The following is a 17,851-nucleotide window of genomic DNA, read 5'->3' as shown; positions in this document are numbered from 1 at the left end:
CGGGATTCCACAACAGCCGCGCCTCCGTTGGCGGGACCAACAAAGTGCAAGCAGCCTCCTATATTAAATGTGATAAAGCTTGTATACTTTATGCTGCGAGTGGGTCTAGAAAAGCATCGACAGCTAAATTTATGTTTAATCTGTAAAGAACCTTGAATAAATTTAAACTTTGCGTCGTCAAGCGGCTGCTCTTCTCCAACCAAAACAGTCTCAAGGGTTTAGTTGCTTATCCCCTTCTTTAGCAATCACCACAAATAGAATTGAGTTAGGAGACCGCCGATTTGACCAAAGGAAGTACGGCACGTTTGGCCAATTATTCCGCAGAAGTGCATGACATGTGGTCGCCTTAAGCTGACTTGCAGACATTTGGACAGTTTTCCAGCCGCCCGGATGACTTGCGGGGATGTTCCGCACTGGCCATATTCATAATTCGGGGGACCATATGAAGGGCAGAAAGTCTCCAGTAGGAGATTCTGCATGACTCCATTCACTTATATTTCTGACTTTGGTTTCAATGAATCTGCGTGTGAAATTTGTCGTGCTTTGCTCATCTGTCTTCTTCCTTGCATTTAGAGTCAGTACTGCAGTCGTCCATAAATGCCATGAAGGTGCAGTACCGACTCCATCGACTTCTATACTTAACGTGAGTATATTGCCATTTTGTAGTGACTTTCAACGACCTTGCTCAGGCTAACACAAGAATCAGTTTGATCATATAGCAACCGTAATATATTCTATCGCGCCGCTGCCTACCGGATTTCATTATCCAGATTACCTTTACCTGAGTGACTTCCAGCTTCTCAATTGCTCGTCATTTCCGGCATACTCCGCAGATGCAAATGCTTGCTCCTCTGGTAAGATTGCATTGCTTTCTAATGCAGCGGATCGATGGTGTTCGGTACCCCCGATAGCTCAGGGTATTCAAACTATCGATATATGAACCTATCATCTATCGTGAGTTCGAAAGACGATTCCGGCTTTTGGCTTTCATCTTGCTGACTCGAAAGCGAGTAACTAACCTCGAAAACACCGATGTCTTCGTATTATTTCAGTTTATCCCTCCGTACGCCCATGGAGGGCTCTCATTTGCATTTAATACCTATGAATTCCAAATCCCGAAAAGAAAGTTCCAAGCTATTAGTACAGGGTCTCGAGGAGGCAGGGTTGACTTATGTCCAAACACTTACCTGCCAAAAAGGACACAACAGCTCGGACACAAGCGGGCTCGCAAGGTTAATTTGCGATAGCTTTGATCTCTATTTTTCGGCTGACTTTTCACTAGTGTTGTCTTTGATGATGTTCAAATCGTTTACGATTCAGGAGTTTTACGTCACAATTTTCAATATTTCAACGCCCACGGTCGCGCCGACTCAGTCCGCTTCGTTGAAGTTATTACTTTATGGTGTTAATAATGATGCCAATTTTGTAACAATCGCAAGACCTGCGGGTGAAGAAATGTATAAAGTAAATGCAACTGCGACCGCGTCCGACAGCTTTACGGACACCTACGCCGTCGGAGTTCAAGCGTCCTTTGAGACAATAGTGAAGCGGGCGTGATCATTGACGGCATCAAGTTTGAGAGATCGCATTATCCACGGCTCTCCGATACTTGTCATGATCATCTATGGACCTTGACCGTAAGTTCAATGTCTGTTAGGCCAAGAATATCCATCTAATTATGTGAATAGTTTGACGATATCAACACAGCTTGTGGTCAAAGTAACATTTCTGCACCAGAAACGTGAGCAGCTTACGTTTACTTATTACTGATGCACGAGGGAGCTTATCACTAATAACGTAGCTACCACGACTTTCGCCTTCACTATCCACAGTCTGCGTACGAAGAGCCGCCTCCATGGAACGTAACAGCCGCTTCTCTCTTCGCAGCCAACTCATCCGAAGCTCTTGGCGCCAACGGTTCTCGGTACATTCTCTACGGCTCCACCGGAACTAATGGTCCATTCGGGACATTAGCGATTCTCTTGTTTGACAGACCCACTGAGAGTCTCTTACTGGATGAGCAACAAAGCTTGACTTCTAACGGGATGTTGACTTTGATCTTATTTCCATGAGACTAGGGCTTGATGAGATCGACATTGTTTCTGGTGCATTCTTTTTCGACGTTGTTATACAAGGATTCGATAAGTGCGGAAACCAGATAGCACAAATGGTTAGGCAATACTTGCCCTTCCCAGGCTCTGGAGGAAGCGTCTCCGAGATAAGCGCCGGTATGTTTGCTGAGTCTAATTTCGTTGGACTTAGGAAAGTACAATTGTAAGATTTATTCACAACATTGGATATGTCATATATCACTGACAATGTCATTAGTTCTGCTACTGCGCCGACATTAGAGCGTGAAGAGGCAATTTATGACGTGCCATTCTGGATCGATTCAGTGCAATATCGCCGATCGGATTTGGAAGATTCATGTCCGAAATAGGACCATAAGCACTGTATTCTAGGACTGCTTGCAAACCGTGATAATTGAACAAGAGCTTGAGCTGAGTGACTCTACAGCCCCGTTAAACCGATTCGCTGTATGCCGATATCAACCGTAAACTATCGTCTTGAATCTATTGGTGTAATATGCCCAGCAATTCATTAGAAATCAATAACCGATGCTCGACGACATCATTAATATCGCAACAATACCACGCCCATTCCAGCGGGTCTGTATTATGTGATACGCAGAGCAGTACCGCCATCGGATAAGCCAATTTACTGCCTCCCATATCTTTAAGGTTGGTATAATCATCTCAATACCGGGTTCCGGGTTATCTTTTGCCACAGTGTAAAGATCCTGTTAAAACATAGTGTACTCAGGGTGGCTCATGTTTAAGAAGCGGCACCAAAATCAGAACTACACGACGCACGACGCACGGACAAGCTATGTTAATCAACAGACTGTGGGATATCCTTGGTGTGCCGAGGCTGCAAGAACTTACCGAGGGCATTCTCATCTGTTCCAACCTCATCCAATGTTTTCTTTATCTTTAGTCTCCATACATCTCCGAGCTTGCGCTGCCTTATGTGTTCATTGACAATTTGAGGTATATGTCCACCAACTTTGCCTTACCCTGACACTTTTGGCTTGGCAGAGATTTTTGATGCTCCAAAAGTTCCATTGGTACGAGAAAGATGGCAGCGTTCCTAATTGGGCAAGTGCGCTATAACGTATGATCGATAAATTACAAAAGTAGGGGCGACTATATGCGCTATTCGACTGACAAAGTCGGGCAATTACAGTAACTAGGCGCGGCTCCAGGGATATCCACCTTCACCAAGTCATTCACTATGCTACAGTGCCATGAACTACAACACTTATAATGCCAAGTATATTTCGCAGTGCCAAGCCTAGACAGACGAAACTCTCCTGGGAAGGTCCATCACTACGGTAACAGTTCAGGATGCGGTGTACAGATGATCTTAATGTGGTCATCCTTGTGATGGATTAGCCGACTAAATCCACCCGAAACAGTCTCTGCGATTGGCAACTTGGCCGTAATCATCTTCTCCACATTCCTGATCTTATCCTGCTCAAAGGCCTTAATAACATCTGCAAAGTCTTGGCCCACATACCCAATGGAGCCCATAATCTTCTTCTCCATAAGCAGGCATTCATTAGGATAGTAAGTGCAAGGCTTGCCCCAGATTGCAATATTGAATGCGATACCGCCAGATTTGACGGTATGCAAGCCAGTGGTGAAGGTTGCCTGCACGCCTGAGCAGTCGTAGGACACGTCGACACCGTCGCCACCGGTCATTTCGCGGGTCTTCGCCACAACGTCATCAACTTGTGGATTGAGGAGCGCGTGAACCCCAAACTGAGCAGCCTGCTTCCGTCGGATCTCGGCTGGCTCGGAGACAATGATCTTGGCTGCGTCGTGCGCTTGTAAAGCGAGAATGGTTGAAATCCCAATTGGACCAGAACCAAGCACTAGCGCTGTTTGGCCCGCCTTAAAGCCGCTAAGACGGACAGCGTGCCACGCGACGGAAAGTGGCTCGACGAGCGCGCCTACTTCAAGAGGTAGATTGTCAGGTAACTTGAAGACTTGTTCAGACGGGACGACGACTAGATCGGATAAGCCGCCGCCCCAACCCGAGAGACCGAAGAAACCACCATGCGAGCAGCAATTTGTTCGCCCTTCACGGCACTGAGCACAGCCAGTGTTACATCGAATCGACGCCTCCACACAGACGTGGTCGCCAGGCTTGACGCTAGAGACGCTGGTGCCAACTGCCTTCACAATGCCTGAAAACTCGTGGCCCATGACGACCGGGACAGTTTCGTGAGTAAGCGGATGAGGCTTGACAGGACAGAATATAGGACCGTCCAGAAATTCATGGAGATCAGTTCCACATATGCCGCACCATTGAGGAGAAATTAGCACATCGTTCGGGTTAGTGATCGTCGGCTCGCTCACGATGTCGAGTCGCACATCGCGGGGACCATAATATCTTAGGGCTTTCATGATGCTTGCCAATTAGGTTGTCGTATGGTATACGCAGCACGAATGTGCCAGTAACAGACAGACAGAATGCGGTACTTATATGTTAATTACACGGGGCGTGCAGGTAAACAATGTCGGTCGACGGGAATTATTTGAACCAATGCATGTCGGGCCGACGGGAGCGTTGGGAATCGGCGACACAGGCCTCTTCCGGGTCAAGTCGAAATTCCAGGGAATTCTGTCGTCGCCTTCAGCCAAGGCCATTTTGACGACTTATATCAAGTCGCGTGCTATTTTTGTGTGCCAGTGGCCAATGTCGTAAAAAAAAAGTGGACTGATTTGAGATTGCACCGTTCAGCCTTAACAGTGTCCGCGCTAAGGAATTCAATTTGACAAAACCTATACCGAATCAGGTTAGGCACTTCATACCGGATTCCACGGCCGCGCATTCAGCTAATTGGTAGGACGGCAGCGATACTTACACTGTTAACCAACTCTCGAATTGCGTCGAGTAAATCTAAGTTCCTACTAAAACCTAACGCTGACGACACTACCAACAAAGACTATTTAGCTTACACTTGGATGTCTGACTCGTGTTGAGTTGCATAGGTAGGTCTGCGTCAGTGTATTGGCATGCATCAGCCCGAACAGATAGACCTTGTAATCTTTCCGATATCCACTTAAAGACACCAGACTGCATAGGCCTGCTCCTCGTCATTTAACCATTTTGTAGAATTGGGAAAGTCAGCCAAAATAATAATCGTAAGTAAGGAGATAATCGCAGTAACTGAGCTTCAGTAATAAACACCATCCAGCAATCCCACAGCCGTGGTTCATATTACCTTGCACAGTGGTAGCAACAAGCCCACCGAAAATTTTGCCAAGCTGACTCCACTATAGAAGAAACCAAATCGATGCGCGAGTTCAGCACGAGTGTACCACGATTATATGAAGCATCATTATACGCGGTGCCTCAACAAACCTAAGAAAGAACCTACACGTCGGAATACCGGAGAAGTGAGAAGTTGCAGCTTGTAAGTCAGAAACGACACCCCACAAGGTCATACATATCCCAAGATATAAAGACGGTCACGTGCGAACGAGCAGGACTTTAGAAGGGATCTGCATAAAAGATATCCAATGAACTGGATTGAAGTAGCAATGTTGACTGACTTCCGTGTAGCCCTAGATCGACTTCGAGCCGCCTAATATTGCGGTCAAGATAATCCAGTACATCATAACGATGATTGGCAAAATATGAAGATCGAGCTTGCGCAACAATTTCTGACGGGATTTGCGGTGCCATTCTTCACTGCGCTCATTGAAACCAAAAGCTAGTCAAGTTCTGGGTCACCAATAGGGCTGGACACGATATCGATATCGTCCATACTTGCCCTCAGATCCTCGACCTTGTCAGGCAGGACTCCACATTGCTCACAGAGTCCCGAAGCTCTTGTCGTAGGTCTGCGATCTGAGACTGGTAGAGCATGATCACATCGATCTTTTGCTCCCGCGCTTCGCGTCTCTCGACATCCAAAATCGAGACCAGCGACTCCATCACGTCCCGCTTGGTCCTCTTCCTGGGCTGAGACGCGTGCTCCCTGCCATTGCCCGAGTCACAGAAGCTACGGAGCTAGGCAGAGGAGTCTCTGACGAACGACGGCCAGAGGAGATGTTGCCGGAGGCGGGGTCATCTTCGTCGGCTGCATATGCAGCCCTCTCTTCCGCCATTTCAGGATGTCATCGTCACTCAGTCCGGCCATCTCCAAGGATTCGTTAATGGCCCGACTGAGCTCCTTAGCCCGTCGTATATCTGGGAGACACTTCGGGTCTCCCGTCGGTTTCGGAAGATTAACCATTTGGTTAAACTTGCGCCGAAGCGCAGCAACGTCGCGAGAGGCTCTTCCATTCTCCGTGCAGTACTCCTCGTAGGTTAGCATACGCTGTGCATAGCTCAAATAGTAGCCATAAATATCCATCACATGGTCCCACTTTGCAGGACCTGCAGGTTTGATCTGCTCTATGGCGTCGAGGAGGGCGAGCTTGTCCTGCGATGAGAAGTTTTGGGATCCATCCCGGCCGGTGCGTCTTGAGGTCTCGGTCTCCGGCGTTGAAGCGTGCTGGGTTTAAGCCGACGAATACATAGCTATATTCAGAGGAGGCTATTGGTGAAGCGGTCGAAACGCATGTGCGGCGTTGGATAGGGAAGGAGAAAGAGAAAGACGCGTTTTCTGGATGTCGACGCGACCAAAACATTTTTGAGATGTTCGCGTTCGCGTGAGTTTGTGAAATTAATAGTCTGGTTGGGGCAGGCTACGGGGACGAGTCAAGTTTGGTTATCTGAGAATTTGAGAGTTTGGTTTGCGAGTCTGGTAATTTGGGCGATACGGGAAGGCACCCAATATTCCTTGGGTACAAATCTAATGCAGTCAATACAGACGGACATTATACGAATACACGGATTATGCATAGTCTGCTGACCGGTGGCCGTATTGATCACAATTTCCTCGTACACCAGACTGTTCCGGCATATAGGATTTGCTGCCCAGTCCCAATAAGGCACTATCAGAGTGGTCGCCGCATCGACATATCCCTGTCGCTGATCATCCTGGTATGAATTGGCAATGGATTGCGCATACGAGAGGTAAACTGTTGTACCTGCCATTTCGTAGTAGGAAAGAAACTCGCTCTGATCGTCACTCTGAAATTGAGCGACTGCTTGAAATGTAGATACCATTCCGCGCACATTTTCCAGAGGAGTAGCCTGGTAATTTAATTAAGTGGTAATTATCAAAAGGAATGACCGAAACCTAATCGCATGACACGTTTACTTGCGACCTTTTCCTCGACAATATCCAAACCAGTCATTTTCTTCATCGTGGAATCCAGCATTCCGTGGGGAAAGAGTGTTCCAAGACGGCCGGCCATGGCCTGGGCACCCCTCCAGATCATGGCAGGGGGGTTCTTCTTCATCAAATCTCCGACAACTTCAGCGGCCCAACGGTCGGGGGGTGTTCCCATGCTGCCCATCTTGTCATTGCGCATAGCGCTCTCAACAGCTTCTCTGGCGGGCTCGTAGAGGGAGTCAGCAGGCAATGTAATCGGGGTGTTTTCCTTCTGATTCTTGATCATGTTGGTGGAGACGGCACCTGTCTTCAGCTCGATAACCTTAATGCCAAATGGCTCGAGCTCCAAACGAGCAGTGTCGGAGAAGATAGCCATCGCGGCCTTGGAGGCGTTGTAGGCAGACTGGAATGGCACAGCGGTAGTCGAAACGACAGAAGTCTGGTTGACAATCATTCCCTTGGACTTAAGCAGCGACGGCAAGAATGCCTGGGTAATGGCAAGCTGAGCCCAGACGTTGGTATCGAAAGTTTCCTTGGCCTGCTCGATATCGAGATCAGAGAAGGGCATGCTGTAGGCAGTACCGGCGTTGTTGACCAAGATGTCGAGGCTAGGCACGTTGGAGACAGCTTCGTTGATGGATTCCTGGGACAAGATGTCCAAAGATATGGTTTCAATGCCGGCGGCTTTCAGCTTGACCATCTTGTCAGGGTTGCGCGCAGTGGCAATCACGTTCAAACCGGCATTGTGGAATGCAACTGCAAGGGCAGCACCCATGCCGCCATCAGAGCAGCCGGTTATGAGAACGGTACGCTTGGAAGAAGCCATTGTGATTGTTTATTTGAATATGCGAGCTTTGAGAAAGTACAGCGCAATGCAGACTGATATCCGAGACACAAGCAGAGGAAGCTGGGAAGCTGAGACGTTTAAGGAAGCTCCTGAAGTAATAGGCTGAGACTTTTAAGGAGGCGTGTGAAGCCATCGGCTATAAACATTCACAGGACTTGGATTTCTAAGCAAGTAAGCCGGGGAAATATCTGTCCGACTTGTATTGGCGCCGATCCAATGAGACGTGTTACATAGAAACACGTATATACATTAATGAGAGACAAGAAACATGCCCGGTAGACGGCGTCAATTTACCATTCCGTCAATTTACCATTGGTACATGCCCGTGTTGTGTAAGAGTTTGGGAGCTTCATCGTCCCGCTTACCCTCGATGACATCAATCAAGGGCATCACAGAATCGACCGGTTGTCTGGCGCCAAACTCAGCTTTGTTGTAAGGGCCGAGATTTGAAACCGTATGGCCCGGATCATAAAGTAGGACTTTGATTCCATCAGGCTCGTACTCTACAAATTGGCAGGCAGTGATCATGTTGAGCGCAGATTTGCTTGCTCGGTACTGATGCCCCTGAAGTCGGTAAGTTGGTGAGTTCTTATTAAGACGAGAACTGATGGAGCCCGCTCCACTGGTAATATTGACAATTCTGGGTGAATCCTTCGACTCCTTTAAAAGAGGCGCAAAGGCATTGGCCACAATGAGGGTGCCTGTCGCGTTGGTGTCAAAGGATGTACGCATGAGCTCTCTCAATGTGCCGCCTTCCATGGGTGCCACGGCTGCATTGTTAACGAGTATATCCAATTTACCATGGTTCTGGCGGACCTTGGCTGCTGCGCTCTCGATAGTGTCATCTTTGGTGATATCTAGAAGGAGCATTTCTACACTGTCAGGCAAGTTTCGAGCCCGCAGCTGTTCTAGAGCAGCGTTGCCTTTCTCGGCTGATCGTGCCCCAAGGAAAACATGGTATGTGCCTTTTGCCAAAAGCTGAGCTGCGAGCTCAAAGCCAATACCGCCACTTGCTAATTGTAGAGATCAGTTAAGCGTGTAGCTACGGCGTATTTACCAGCGGAAAATGAGCTTACCACCAGTAATCAAAACCAGTCTCTTGACAGCGGCACTCATTTTGACTATTTGAAACTTGAAAAGAGAATTTGAAAATAGATCAATTCGGAGATGTATAAATTGCTATTGTGCGACACAGTATGAATGTACCTTGGGTATCTCACGATCGAAAAGGAGGGTAGACAAAGAACGAGTCTCTGCTACTAGCTAAGGTTGCTGACAGGTTCCTGACAAGATGGCTTTGTCCGGCTAATTAAATCGTGGTTGCTAGAGTTCCTCGCCTGTAGAATCCGTCAAATTCAATGCAAAGAAGGTTCCAGCAACAATTTCTAAAATGTATAAAGCAAGACAGGCGCTAATCCTCTTTGAGACTATAGGTGCGTTAGTTTGAAATATGATATTGTGCAAGACAGCTGTACTGGATTCTCGCCGCGCCTAATAGAACTCGGCTGGGCTTGTTGGGATTTGTCCATCAATTATGCATTTCGGAGCAAAAATAGTAAGGCACGCGAGTATGTCGTAATTGGTTGCCCTGGACATTCGTGGAAATGTGGTTGGATCCGGTCAAGTATTCTGGACCACAGCAGCTTCGGTCTTGGCAAAAGCCTTTGGATTCAATCCGGCCGCATACAGTGCCCACATAGCCGCTCCGAACAATTCCAATTTGTTCTAAATTTGACTCAACGCTTTTCCATAACAGTCAAAGAATAGAAGGTCAACATTTAGTTAGGTACATTTTTGTCCTTCAGAGATCAATCAAGGACAACTTAAATAATAATTTCGTTGTGAAACGTGGAAATCAATTAGATTATTGTTCATTATTGAAACCCTGTATGATACCAAAGTAACAGAAAAGAAAAACCTAAACTAACTGGACTACAGCTGTGAGCTTTGCACCGCCTTTGCACAGCAGAGTCAGCGCATATCACTTTTTCTACCAGTACCCGGCAAAAATCGCGTGAGTAAAGCCACTCGAATGTGTTCACAGTTGTAGCGTGAGTGTCGCTGCGGGTCCTTTCAACTGTAGTGTTCCATCGAATTCACGAATTGTGAGCTCAGCCAGCTTGTTTGTCGATTAAATGGAAGAGATACCTGAAACCACTACCATGTGCTCCTCTTTGTGTCAACACACAGGCAGCTTATCGGATATTCGCAGAAGTTGCCCACTGTAGAACTGTAAATTTAGTCTAAATAATAACACCGATGCGAATTGGCGCTACTGCAGTCGTTTGCCCAGGGTGTGACATGGTCGGCACCAACATTGACGAGTCACTAGTGCTGCTAACTTGCTAACAAGCAATACTGCAAAGCAGACAAGTCACAGAAAGCGGTAACAGGAGCATTGAGGACATAAAAGGAGGGGCTAATAAGCGAGAATCCAAAGAATAGAGAACGGTTCATCGTCCGGCGTTCATCGGAGTTCCCAATTTCTTAGAATTTCCGTACCATAGCGACTACCGAAAGCTGAATAGAATATCAGAATTGTGAGCTCTATTTAAAGGTCGCTTGCGGTGTAAGCTCTATCATGAGTTACATTGGGTGTCCGTTGGGCTATTGCTAACCGTCTGAAGACCGTTGGCGGACTATTACTTAGTTAGTGCCATTGTTGTTAGGAGGTAAGGCTGCATAATAAGGATGTAGATGGGAACAATATTATTGAAATATGCGATATTGATTGGTAGAGCACAGTGGAAGTAAGCTCGATTAAAATAAATGGAAAAGGGTTGCTGGATGTCCGTAGTCTTGACTATCGTATCCAAGGTAATTGATCCTCTATATATACACAGAAATAGGGCTGTTGACGATATTCGACTTGGCGAATATTATTCGACCGATTATCGGCGTCGGATACGATATCGGCCAATCCCCCGGCGTCGGATACGAATATTGAATATTATTCGAAGCATTCTTCGACCATCGAATCGAATATTCGACATATCGTGCCGATATTCGATATTCGACATAGTATTACGTAATCAATGGTAGAGAAATGAATTCAGTGGGATTTCAAGCTGCGCGAAGCCCTACGCCTTCTGATACAGACATTTGCCAGTTATAGCGTTAATTGTCCGATTTGCTCGGCATTTTTAATACCAGCGTTTCGCTTGGAGCCAGACTGAGATTAGTGCTGCACGATCTTACACTGCAGAAGTGATTCCGGCTGTATGCGACTTACCTCTATTTTGAATTTGCACAAGATGACAAGATGACAAAACAAGAAACAAGACGGAAAGGGCTAGAGTTGCTTTGTGACGCCCATCAAAATAACATGGGCATAGTTTCGTCCTTCACCGAATGTCTCCGCACCGCCAATATATCCCTCCCTGCATTGAACTTTCACTGACACCTCGTGACCTCTGAAGCCGGGACTACTAAAGGCCATCTGGTGAAACGTTCTCTTTAGAATTGAGAGCTGTTATTAGATATAGGTTTTCCCCTCCCTAAACTAGCCTTTATACGACATGCTTTAACGTATTTAAGTATTCTCACGTGATTTGCGCCGATATTCAATCGAATACGAATATTCGAGCCGATATTATTCGATCTAAACCTTACTTGTCGAATACGAATATCGAACATTATTCGAATGCCTTTGAAAAAGTCGAATATCGAATACGAATATTGGGAAAACCTGCCAATATTCGTATTCGAAACAGCCCTATACAGAAATACTGTGTAGTAGTACGCAATGTGTCTAATCCTCAATAAGAAGTGTTTCTTCAAATGAGGTTATTCTTATGCCTCTAGTGTGAAGATGGTTTACTGAAGATGGTAAAAATCTCTCAGACCATTCTTCTTTTGGGAGGATTAGCTTATTGACATGCGTAATTGCGTAGCAATCTCGCAAGAGATTGCTCATTTGTATTACGACAACCCTTAATGCAGTAACGTGAGCAGGACTGTAACACATCAAGTTTCTCGTTGGGTACGGGCTATTATCCTTAGTAACGATAATACCTTTGATCGTACCTAAGTGACGTGTGCATAAGCTATATTTAGCTTTGGTGGCTGAGCTCATAAGACCACTTCCGCACTTCGCATTCTTATCAACTCTCATGACGTGTTCTCCTCTTTTAGAGTATTCCTGCATATGCCTTAGCATAAACTTTATGGCTTACACATTTTAGCTGGCTATTCTAAAGTTATAGTTGCAGTTTCAACACAATATTAATGTCGCTATAAAGTAGCCGACCAACGAAACCGGGTACAGGACAGGTGTCGTACATCTTCCAGTGTTATAGTCGGCGAGATGTCTCTCATTTGGAAGCTATTGTGGAATATCTGGGTTATATCATCAGTCGTGCAAGCGGTAGTCCCTATTGAGGTGGCCCATGTGGATTATAGTGACGTTGCGTTGAATCAAGGGTTGTCGAGGAATTTCCCTTGCTTGATCATGACGACCATGTACGAATGCAAATATTTCCCTTGCTTGATCATGACGACCATGTACGAATGCAAATAAACATGCGTACTAATTTGACGGAATATGAAAGACTGTCTGAGTGGTCAAATAAATCGCTTATGGCCATGGAGATGGCGGCACCACAATCCGCAGTTCTTCCGGATACTGCAATTGATGCAAGCAGTGACAATGAGACTTCAGAAGGACTTGTACATAAAAGAGGCCTTCAGTATCCAAGTTACATGATGTACCAGTATCAATATTATGCAGGCGCTAACACCAGGTGGTATTGCGACTGGTCTTGCCTCATGGAATATGGGAGTTCAGTTGACTCTGATTCGGAACGAACTCCAATGCTTGATATGTTACGTCTTTAAAGGCCACCACTACGGCGCGCACACGGTTCGCGACAAGTCAACAGGGGAATATCAGTCGCATGGAACGTATGCAACTCAGTCGCCGTATCGTGCGCACTCCTGTTCGTTGTGAATTCTTACTCCAACTGGTGGAGGAAGTCATCGAACGACCCGTGGTTCCGTTCGCCGATTCTGTGTGTGCGAGGAAAGTATCCAAGACCCCGAGCTCCCAGCCTAGCTTCGGTCACTAACCTTTCAGTCATAAGGTGACAGATAGGCAATGCGTAGCATCGTCGTTGCAGGACAGGTAACCTGGCTTTTCTAAGGAAACTTTACGGTCACGTTGATAACCTTACTAAAATATTCCTGACTAAGAAGAATACTCTCTAAAATAGTGACTTGAATATTCCTTCCGTGGCCCAGCTGGTAATTTTAACAATTCTAAATTTGTTCGCAGGGCAGGCCTTCAATGATTCGACTAGTCAACTGCAAGACAATTAAAGATCAACTCAGTTAAATCAAAGGGTCTCATATATGCCGCGAATTTTGTGCATTGGGATCACATATGTACCCAAAAATTGCTGATCAGGAGGTCCGGCTTAGGCGGCAGGGAAACTAAGACATCGGATACAAAACGTAGTCAGCGATATGCACTGTCGCATTGCAAAGTATTTGTGCTCGACGTTCAACATTGTCGTCCTACCTAGCTTCCCAGTTCAACAAATGGTGACGCGCGATGGTGGACAGCGACGGATCAGGTCAAAGACGGCACGAGCTATGGCCACCTGATCGCATTACAAATGCCAACAACGACTTCTCGACAAAGAACGAGAATATAAATCGTGCAAGGTCGTTTTGGTCTCTGAAGAATACACCAGTAAGACATGCGGAGCGTTCGGAAAGCTCAACGACGTTAAGGGTTGTAAAAAGTACGCCTGCAAAGGGTGTCGGTTTGGGGTTCAGGGTTTCGATGTCAATGGTGCGCGAAATATTCTGGTGCGTTGCATGACAGTAGATCGGACAGTAGACAAATATCTACACAGGAACGATGATCGTGTGGATGGTCCATACTGCAATCAACCGGCACTTCAAGAGCCGTCACTCTTTTACTTAGTAATTGTTATCGCGCGCGTTGAGGCTCGCTTCCTTCTCGGGTTTTCCCCGAGTTGCATGACCCTAGTCTAACAACAGCGGCTGCTAAAATCGGAGATTGAATCGCCGGCACGTCCGAGAGGGCACCCAGAAGGGCCACCCAGAAGGGCACCGGCTTTGGTTTTAAGGTTGATAACAATCACGGCTTGTCAGCCTATTAGTAATCAAGCGAAGGGAAGAAGATTTCGATGACAGTTGGAAATGAGTCCGTTATTGGTATATAAGCCGGTGAAGACTGCGGAAACTTGTCATGGTCGCAGTTGAAAATTACATCACATCTAAGTAACGTCATATAAGTATGGCGAACCAGGTTAAGGTCATATTTGGAGCGGCGCTTATAGCTTCGTTGTCGGATGAAGTTAGACTAGAGTTTTGGGATATGCTGGAGAATAACGGCGTCAAGGAAATCGATACTGCTCATCTTTATGTACGTTTCAAATCATCTAGACAAATTCTTGCGTACTGACGATTATATTATAGAAAGGCAGCGAAAAAGCCCTTGGCCATGATGGCGCACCTGCGAGATTCACTATTGACACTAAGGCCCCTGGCTTTTTTAATGGCTGTCTATCCAAATCGTCTGTACTAGCTGGAGCAAAGCAGTCGCTAAACGAGCTTGGAGTAGAACAGGTGACAACGACAACGACTTGAACACTGACCGGAGATGTCGCTAATCCGTAAGGACAGGTTGACACTTATTTTCTCCATTGCCCCGATCCGGACACACCTTTGGAGGAGACTCTAAGCGCAATTCAAGAGCTTTTTGAAGCTGGAAAATTTATTCGTGTAAGTAATTTGCACTGTCGGATTTGCGGTCGTAATGCTAAACCCTCGTCGCAGTTCGGACTATCAAACTTTACTCCAGCGCAAGTCCAGGAAATCTACGACATAATGTCGGCTAAAGGCTATGTTCTGCCAACTGTCTTCCAGGGAAACTATAATGCCGTGGCACGGAGTTACGAATCCGATCTCTTTCCGCTATTGAGAAAGCTTGGCATCAGCTTCTCCGCGTACTCACCAATCGCAGGTGGTTTTCTTGTAAAGACTGCGGAGGCGATAAAGGCGGGTATCCAAGGCAGTCGGTGGGATAAGAATCAGATATATTCCAATCTCTACGGCAAACCCAAGTTGCTGGCTGCACTGGGCGAATGGGAAACTATTGCTGCAGAGGCTGGTGTGACAAAGGCAACGTTGGCGTATCGTTGGATAGCGTTTCACTCCCACTTGGATGGGAAATATGGCGATGCTATCATATTTGGTGCATCAAATGTCAAGCAATTGCAAGAATCGCTGAAAGCAATACGGGATGGCCCCCTCCCGAGTTCAATTGCGGCCAAGGTCGACAATATCTGGGAGACCACCAAAGATGAGGCACCAGTGGACAATTACCACGGGTAGATAACCTCATTCAGGCTTGAGTGTAACGACATCATTGCTGCTTACGAAGAATTTGGATTTGACTGCTTTGCAAAATTGTTGTAGGAACGTGTCACTCTAGTAGGTCATTATTTTAATTATTCAAGAATCTATATCTAATAGGCAACACTAAACGGGTTGGTCACAAGCATAGAGAATGAAGCTGCGCTTAACATGATATTTCTTTGAAATGTAACATCCATTATCACGGGCAAAGAAGAGCTATGTAGACTTATAACAGATGTTCAAGAACATTCGTAGTAGTGTCTAGATTTTGATTATAGTACATATCTTGAACTGCTGGTGTGCATGAACGAAGCTGATTGGCAAATGAAGAATGATAGTGATTGGAACAATACCCTCGCCCCGATCGGTGAAGATCCTTCATACGCTGATAGAAGGGCGCTCGAGCATCCCCAGCGCCGTCAGCTGACGGGCAGACGCCAGCTGAAAGGTAATGGTGCCAGCATGGCGCCGAAGCCTGGCACACAGCGGTGAACAAACACCAGCCCCTGTTCTCATGATATGTCTAAGCCCCAAACGCCCATTACTTCTTATACAACTTAATATGAACACCAGTCGCTTTGGACATCGTCAACATTGCCCTCTTGAGAGGGAATCCCTCCGTTTCTGGCGGCTCTGTGCTTTCCAATGTATCAAATTCTTGCAACAACCGCACGATCGTGTATCCAGCTTCCGTAAGTGCATACTGCTGACCCAAGCATATTCTCTGACCACCATTGAAAGGAAGATATTCCCAACTCCAAGACTTGCCCTCTGCCCACCGCTCAGGTATAAACTCGTCAGCGTCATCGCCAAAGAAATCTTTACGACGATGCATCACATAGACACTGTATACGACTGTATCTCCTTTGCGGATCAAGACTGGAGATTTCCCGTCGGGTCCGCCGCCCACGGGTAATACGGTATCCCTGACTGCGCATCTATAATTCAGCGGGACGGACGGATACAATCGCAACACTTCGTTCAAGACATATCGCAAGTACAGTGTACTTTTCAGAGTTTCGAAGCTGATCTGACTTTTCCCCGGTGAATTTACTTTCTCACCAAACTTTTCAACAATCTCATTTCGCAATTTCTCAAACACACGAGGATGGGAAGCAAGTAGATAGAATGTCCAGCTCAATAGTCCAGCAGTGGTGTCGCGTCCAGCAAGTAAAATGTTAAGTGACTGATCCCGCAGAGCCTTCGGATCCTGGGTCTCCTGGACGAGTGAGTACAGGAAAATATACCGACCGGCTGTCATTTCTTCAATTTTTGCAACCCCGTCGTGGTAAGCATCTAGAGCCTTGTTGACGTAATAGTCAACAAATTTGTGAGCGACTGCCGTGGTGTCGCGGAAATCTTTGGGATTCAAAAGCCAGCAAAATGACCGCATGATTGCCCGGATGGCGAGAACTTCCTGGCAGTAGTTGAATGCGTCGGTAAACCCTCGTTTGCCGGCGTCGGACACAACGACAAAGATATTATCGGTTTGTTGATCGCCAGATTCAGGGGTCAGACGGAGGGATTGCACGGACTCACCAAACAGAAACTCGGTCGCGGAGTCGAGAGTCAGGCGGTAGAAGAGTTCCTGAATGTCGCAGGATTCTGCCTGACTTCGAGCGAGGCACGACATGAGGTTGCGCACATGCGGTTCCAACATTGATATATCAGATACCTGCAAGCAAGACGTTAGCATTCAACTAACATAGATACGGCAATACGACGCACCTGCTGTCTCTTAAACTGTGGCCGCAGCATCATACGCGAATGAGCCCACCCTTCGTTATCCAACGTAAAAATACCCTCACCCAAAAACGGCAGAAAGGCGTCGTAACGAGTGCCGAGTCCAAAGTCATTGAACTTCGTCGCAAGAATTGCTTTGATGTTTTCAGGCTCGATGGTCCAGTGATTTCGTTGTCCAAATACCTTCGTGCCGAATGTATTTCCGTATCTATTAAAGTCATCCGCAACGTATTCCATAACCTTGTGCTCTCGAAAAGAACGGCTTAAGCTGAGAAACCGACGGATACCAAAGAACCCTGTGTTTCTAATCGCGAGACGCACGGCGCCATTCTTTTCGGCAAAGTTGCTCTCGACTTTCTTATTGTTGAGCTTCTGAACGACGGCGTATGACAGCAGACCCAGGAGGACTGCGACAATAATCAACTTCGGTAACACTGCATCTGCGATGAGAGCTGCCACTGGTGGCGAGGCCAGAAGAGACATCAAAGCAGACGCAGGACTATTCGACGAGAATTATGAACAAGTCGGCGAACAGACAAAAAAACACATTTTGGGCCCGAACAGGCTTAGGTTTA

At 46.6% G+C, this 17,851-nt stretch overlaps 6 protein-coding genes across 6 annotated transcripts; 2 read left to right on the top strand and 4 right to left on the bottom strand.

Moving 5' to 3' along the window:
- Positions 1-1,171: 1,171 nt before the first annotated feature.
- On the top strand, positions 1,172-2,440 carry V1508DRAFT_399530 (uncharacterized protein; the record flags this gene model as incomplete). The annotated part of the gene is made up of 7 exons (XM_066938267.1): positions 1,172-1,232; positions 1,283-1,542; positions 1,575-1,637; positions 1,689-1,741; positions 1,802-2,004; positions 2,079-2,274; positions 2,329-2,440. 7 exons carry the CDS (start codon positions 1,172-1,174, stop codon positions 2,438-2,440), a joined length of 948 nt encoding a protein of 315 aa, XP_066793721.1.
- Positions 2,441-3,389: 949 nt separating this feature from the next.
- V1508DRAFT_359343 (chaperonin 10-like protein) lies at positions 3,390-4,472 on the bottom strand (the record flags this gene model as incomplete). Its single annotated transcript, XM_066937099.1, has 1 exon — positions 3,390-4,472. The coding sequence occupies one exon, from the start codon at positions 4,470-4,472 to the stop codon at positions 3,390-3,392; it is 1,083 nt and encodes a 360-aa protein (XP_066793720.1).
- A 2,502-nt stretch (positions 4,473-6,974) lies between these two features.
- V1508DRAFT_250549 (uncharacterized protein) lies at positions 6,975-8,287 on the bottom strand. Its single transcript, XM_066936386.1, has one exon. It carries the CDS (start codon positions 8,121-8,123, stop codon positions 7,242-7,244), a length of 882 nt encoding a protein of 293 aa, XP_066793719.1. The 5' UTR covers positions 8,124-8,287; the 3' UTR covers positions 6,975-7,241.
- A 163-nt stretch (positions 8,288-8,450) lies between these two features.
- On the bottom strand, positions 8,451-9,260 carry V1508DRAFT_399527 (short-chain dehydrogenase; the record flags this gene model as incomplete). The annotated part of the gene is made up of 2 exons (XM_066938266.1): positions 8,451-9,157; positions 9,221-9,260. 2 exons carry the CDS (start codon positions 9,258-9,260, stop codon positions 8,451-8,453), a joined length of 747 nt encoding a protein of 248 aa, XP_066793718.1.
- A 4,863-nt stretch (positions 9,261-14,123) lies between these two features.
- Positions 14,124-15,811, top strand: V1508DRAFT_423751 (NADP-dependent oxidoreductase domain-containing protein). Its single transcript, XM_066941213.1, has 4 exons — positions 14,124-14,538; positions 14,592-14,741; positions 14,799-14,897; positions 14,952-15,811. Exons 1-4 carry the CDS (start codon positions 14,410-14,412, stop codon positions 15,507-15,509), a joined length of 936 nt encoding a protein of 311 aa, XP_066793717.1. The 5' UTR covers positions 14,124-14,409; the 3' UTR covers positions 15,510-15,811.
- Positions 15,612-17,832, bottom strand: V1508DRAFT_423748 (cytochrome P450). The gene is made up of 2 exons (XM_066941212.1): positions 17,262-17,832; positions 15,612-17,208 (listed from the first exon to the last, which is right to left on the bottom strand). Exons 1-2 carry the CDS (start codon positions 17,757-17,759, stop codon positions 16,075-16,077), a joined length of 1,632 nt encoding a protein of 543 aa, XP_066793716.1. The 5' UTR covers positions 17,760-17,832; the 3' UTR covers positions 15,612-16,074.
- Positions 17,833-17,851: the final 19 nt, after the last annotated feature.

This window comes from Lipomyces doorenjongii (assembly GCF_038497915.1).
Source record: "Lipomyces doorenjongii strain NRRL Y-27504 unplaced genomic scaffold V1508scaffold_61, whole genome shotgun sequence".
In the NCBI taxonomy this organism is placed as follows: domain Eukaryota; kingdom Fungi; phylum Ascomycota; class Lipomycetes; order Lipomycetales; family Lipomycetaceae; genus Lipomyces; species Lipomyces doorenjongii.
This window is presented reverse-complemented; position numbering and strand designations above follow the sequence as displayed.

Excerpts from the sequence above, each read along its gene's own strand:
- V1508DRAFT_423748 (XM_066941212.1), bottom strand. The coding sequence starts at position 17,759 with ATGTCTCTTCTGGCCTCGCCACCAGTGGCAGCTCTCATCGCAGATGCA. Across the intron at positions 17,209-17,261 it reads CACAGTTTAAGAGACAGCAG|GTATCTGATATATCAATGTT; the intron begins GTGCGTCGTATT and ends TCTTGCTTGCAG.
- V1508DRAFT_423751 (XM_066941213.1), top strand. The coding sequence starts at position 14,410 with ATGGCGAACCAGGTTAAGGTCATATTTGGAGCGGCGCTTATAGCTTCG. Across the intron at positions 14,742-14,798 it reads ACGAGCTTGGAGTAGAACAG|GTTGACACTTATTTTCTCCA; the intron begins GTGACAACGACA and ends CCGTAAGGACAG. Across the intron at positions 14,898-14,951 it reads AAGCTGGAAAATTTATTCGT|TTCGGACTATCAAACTTTAC; the intron begins GTAAGTAATTTG and ends CCCTCGTCGCAG.
- V1508DRAFT_250549 (XM_066936386.1), bottom strand. The coding sequence starts at position 8,123 with ATGGCTTCTTCCAAGCGTACCGTTCTCATAACCGGCTGCTCTGATGGC.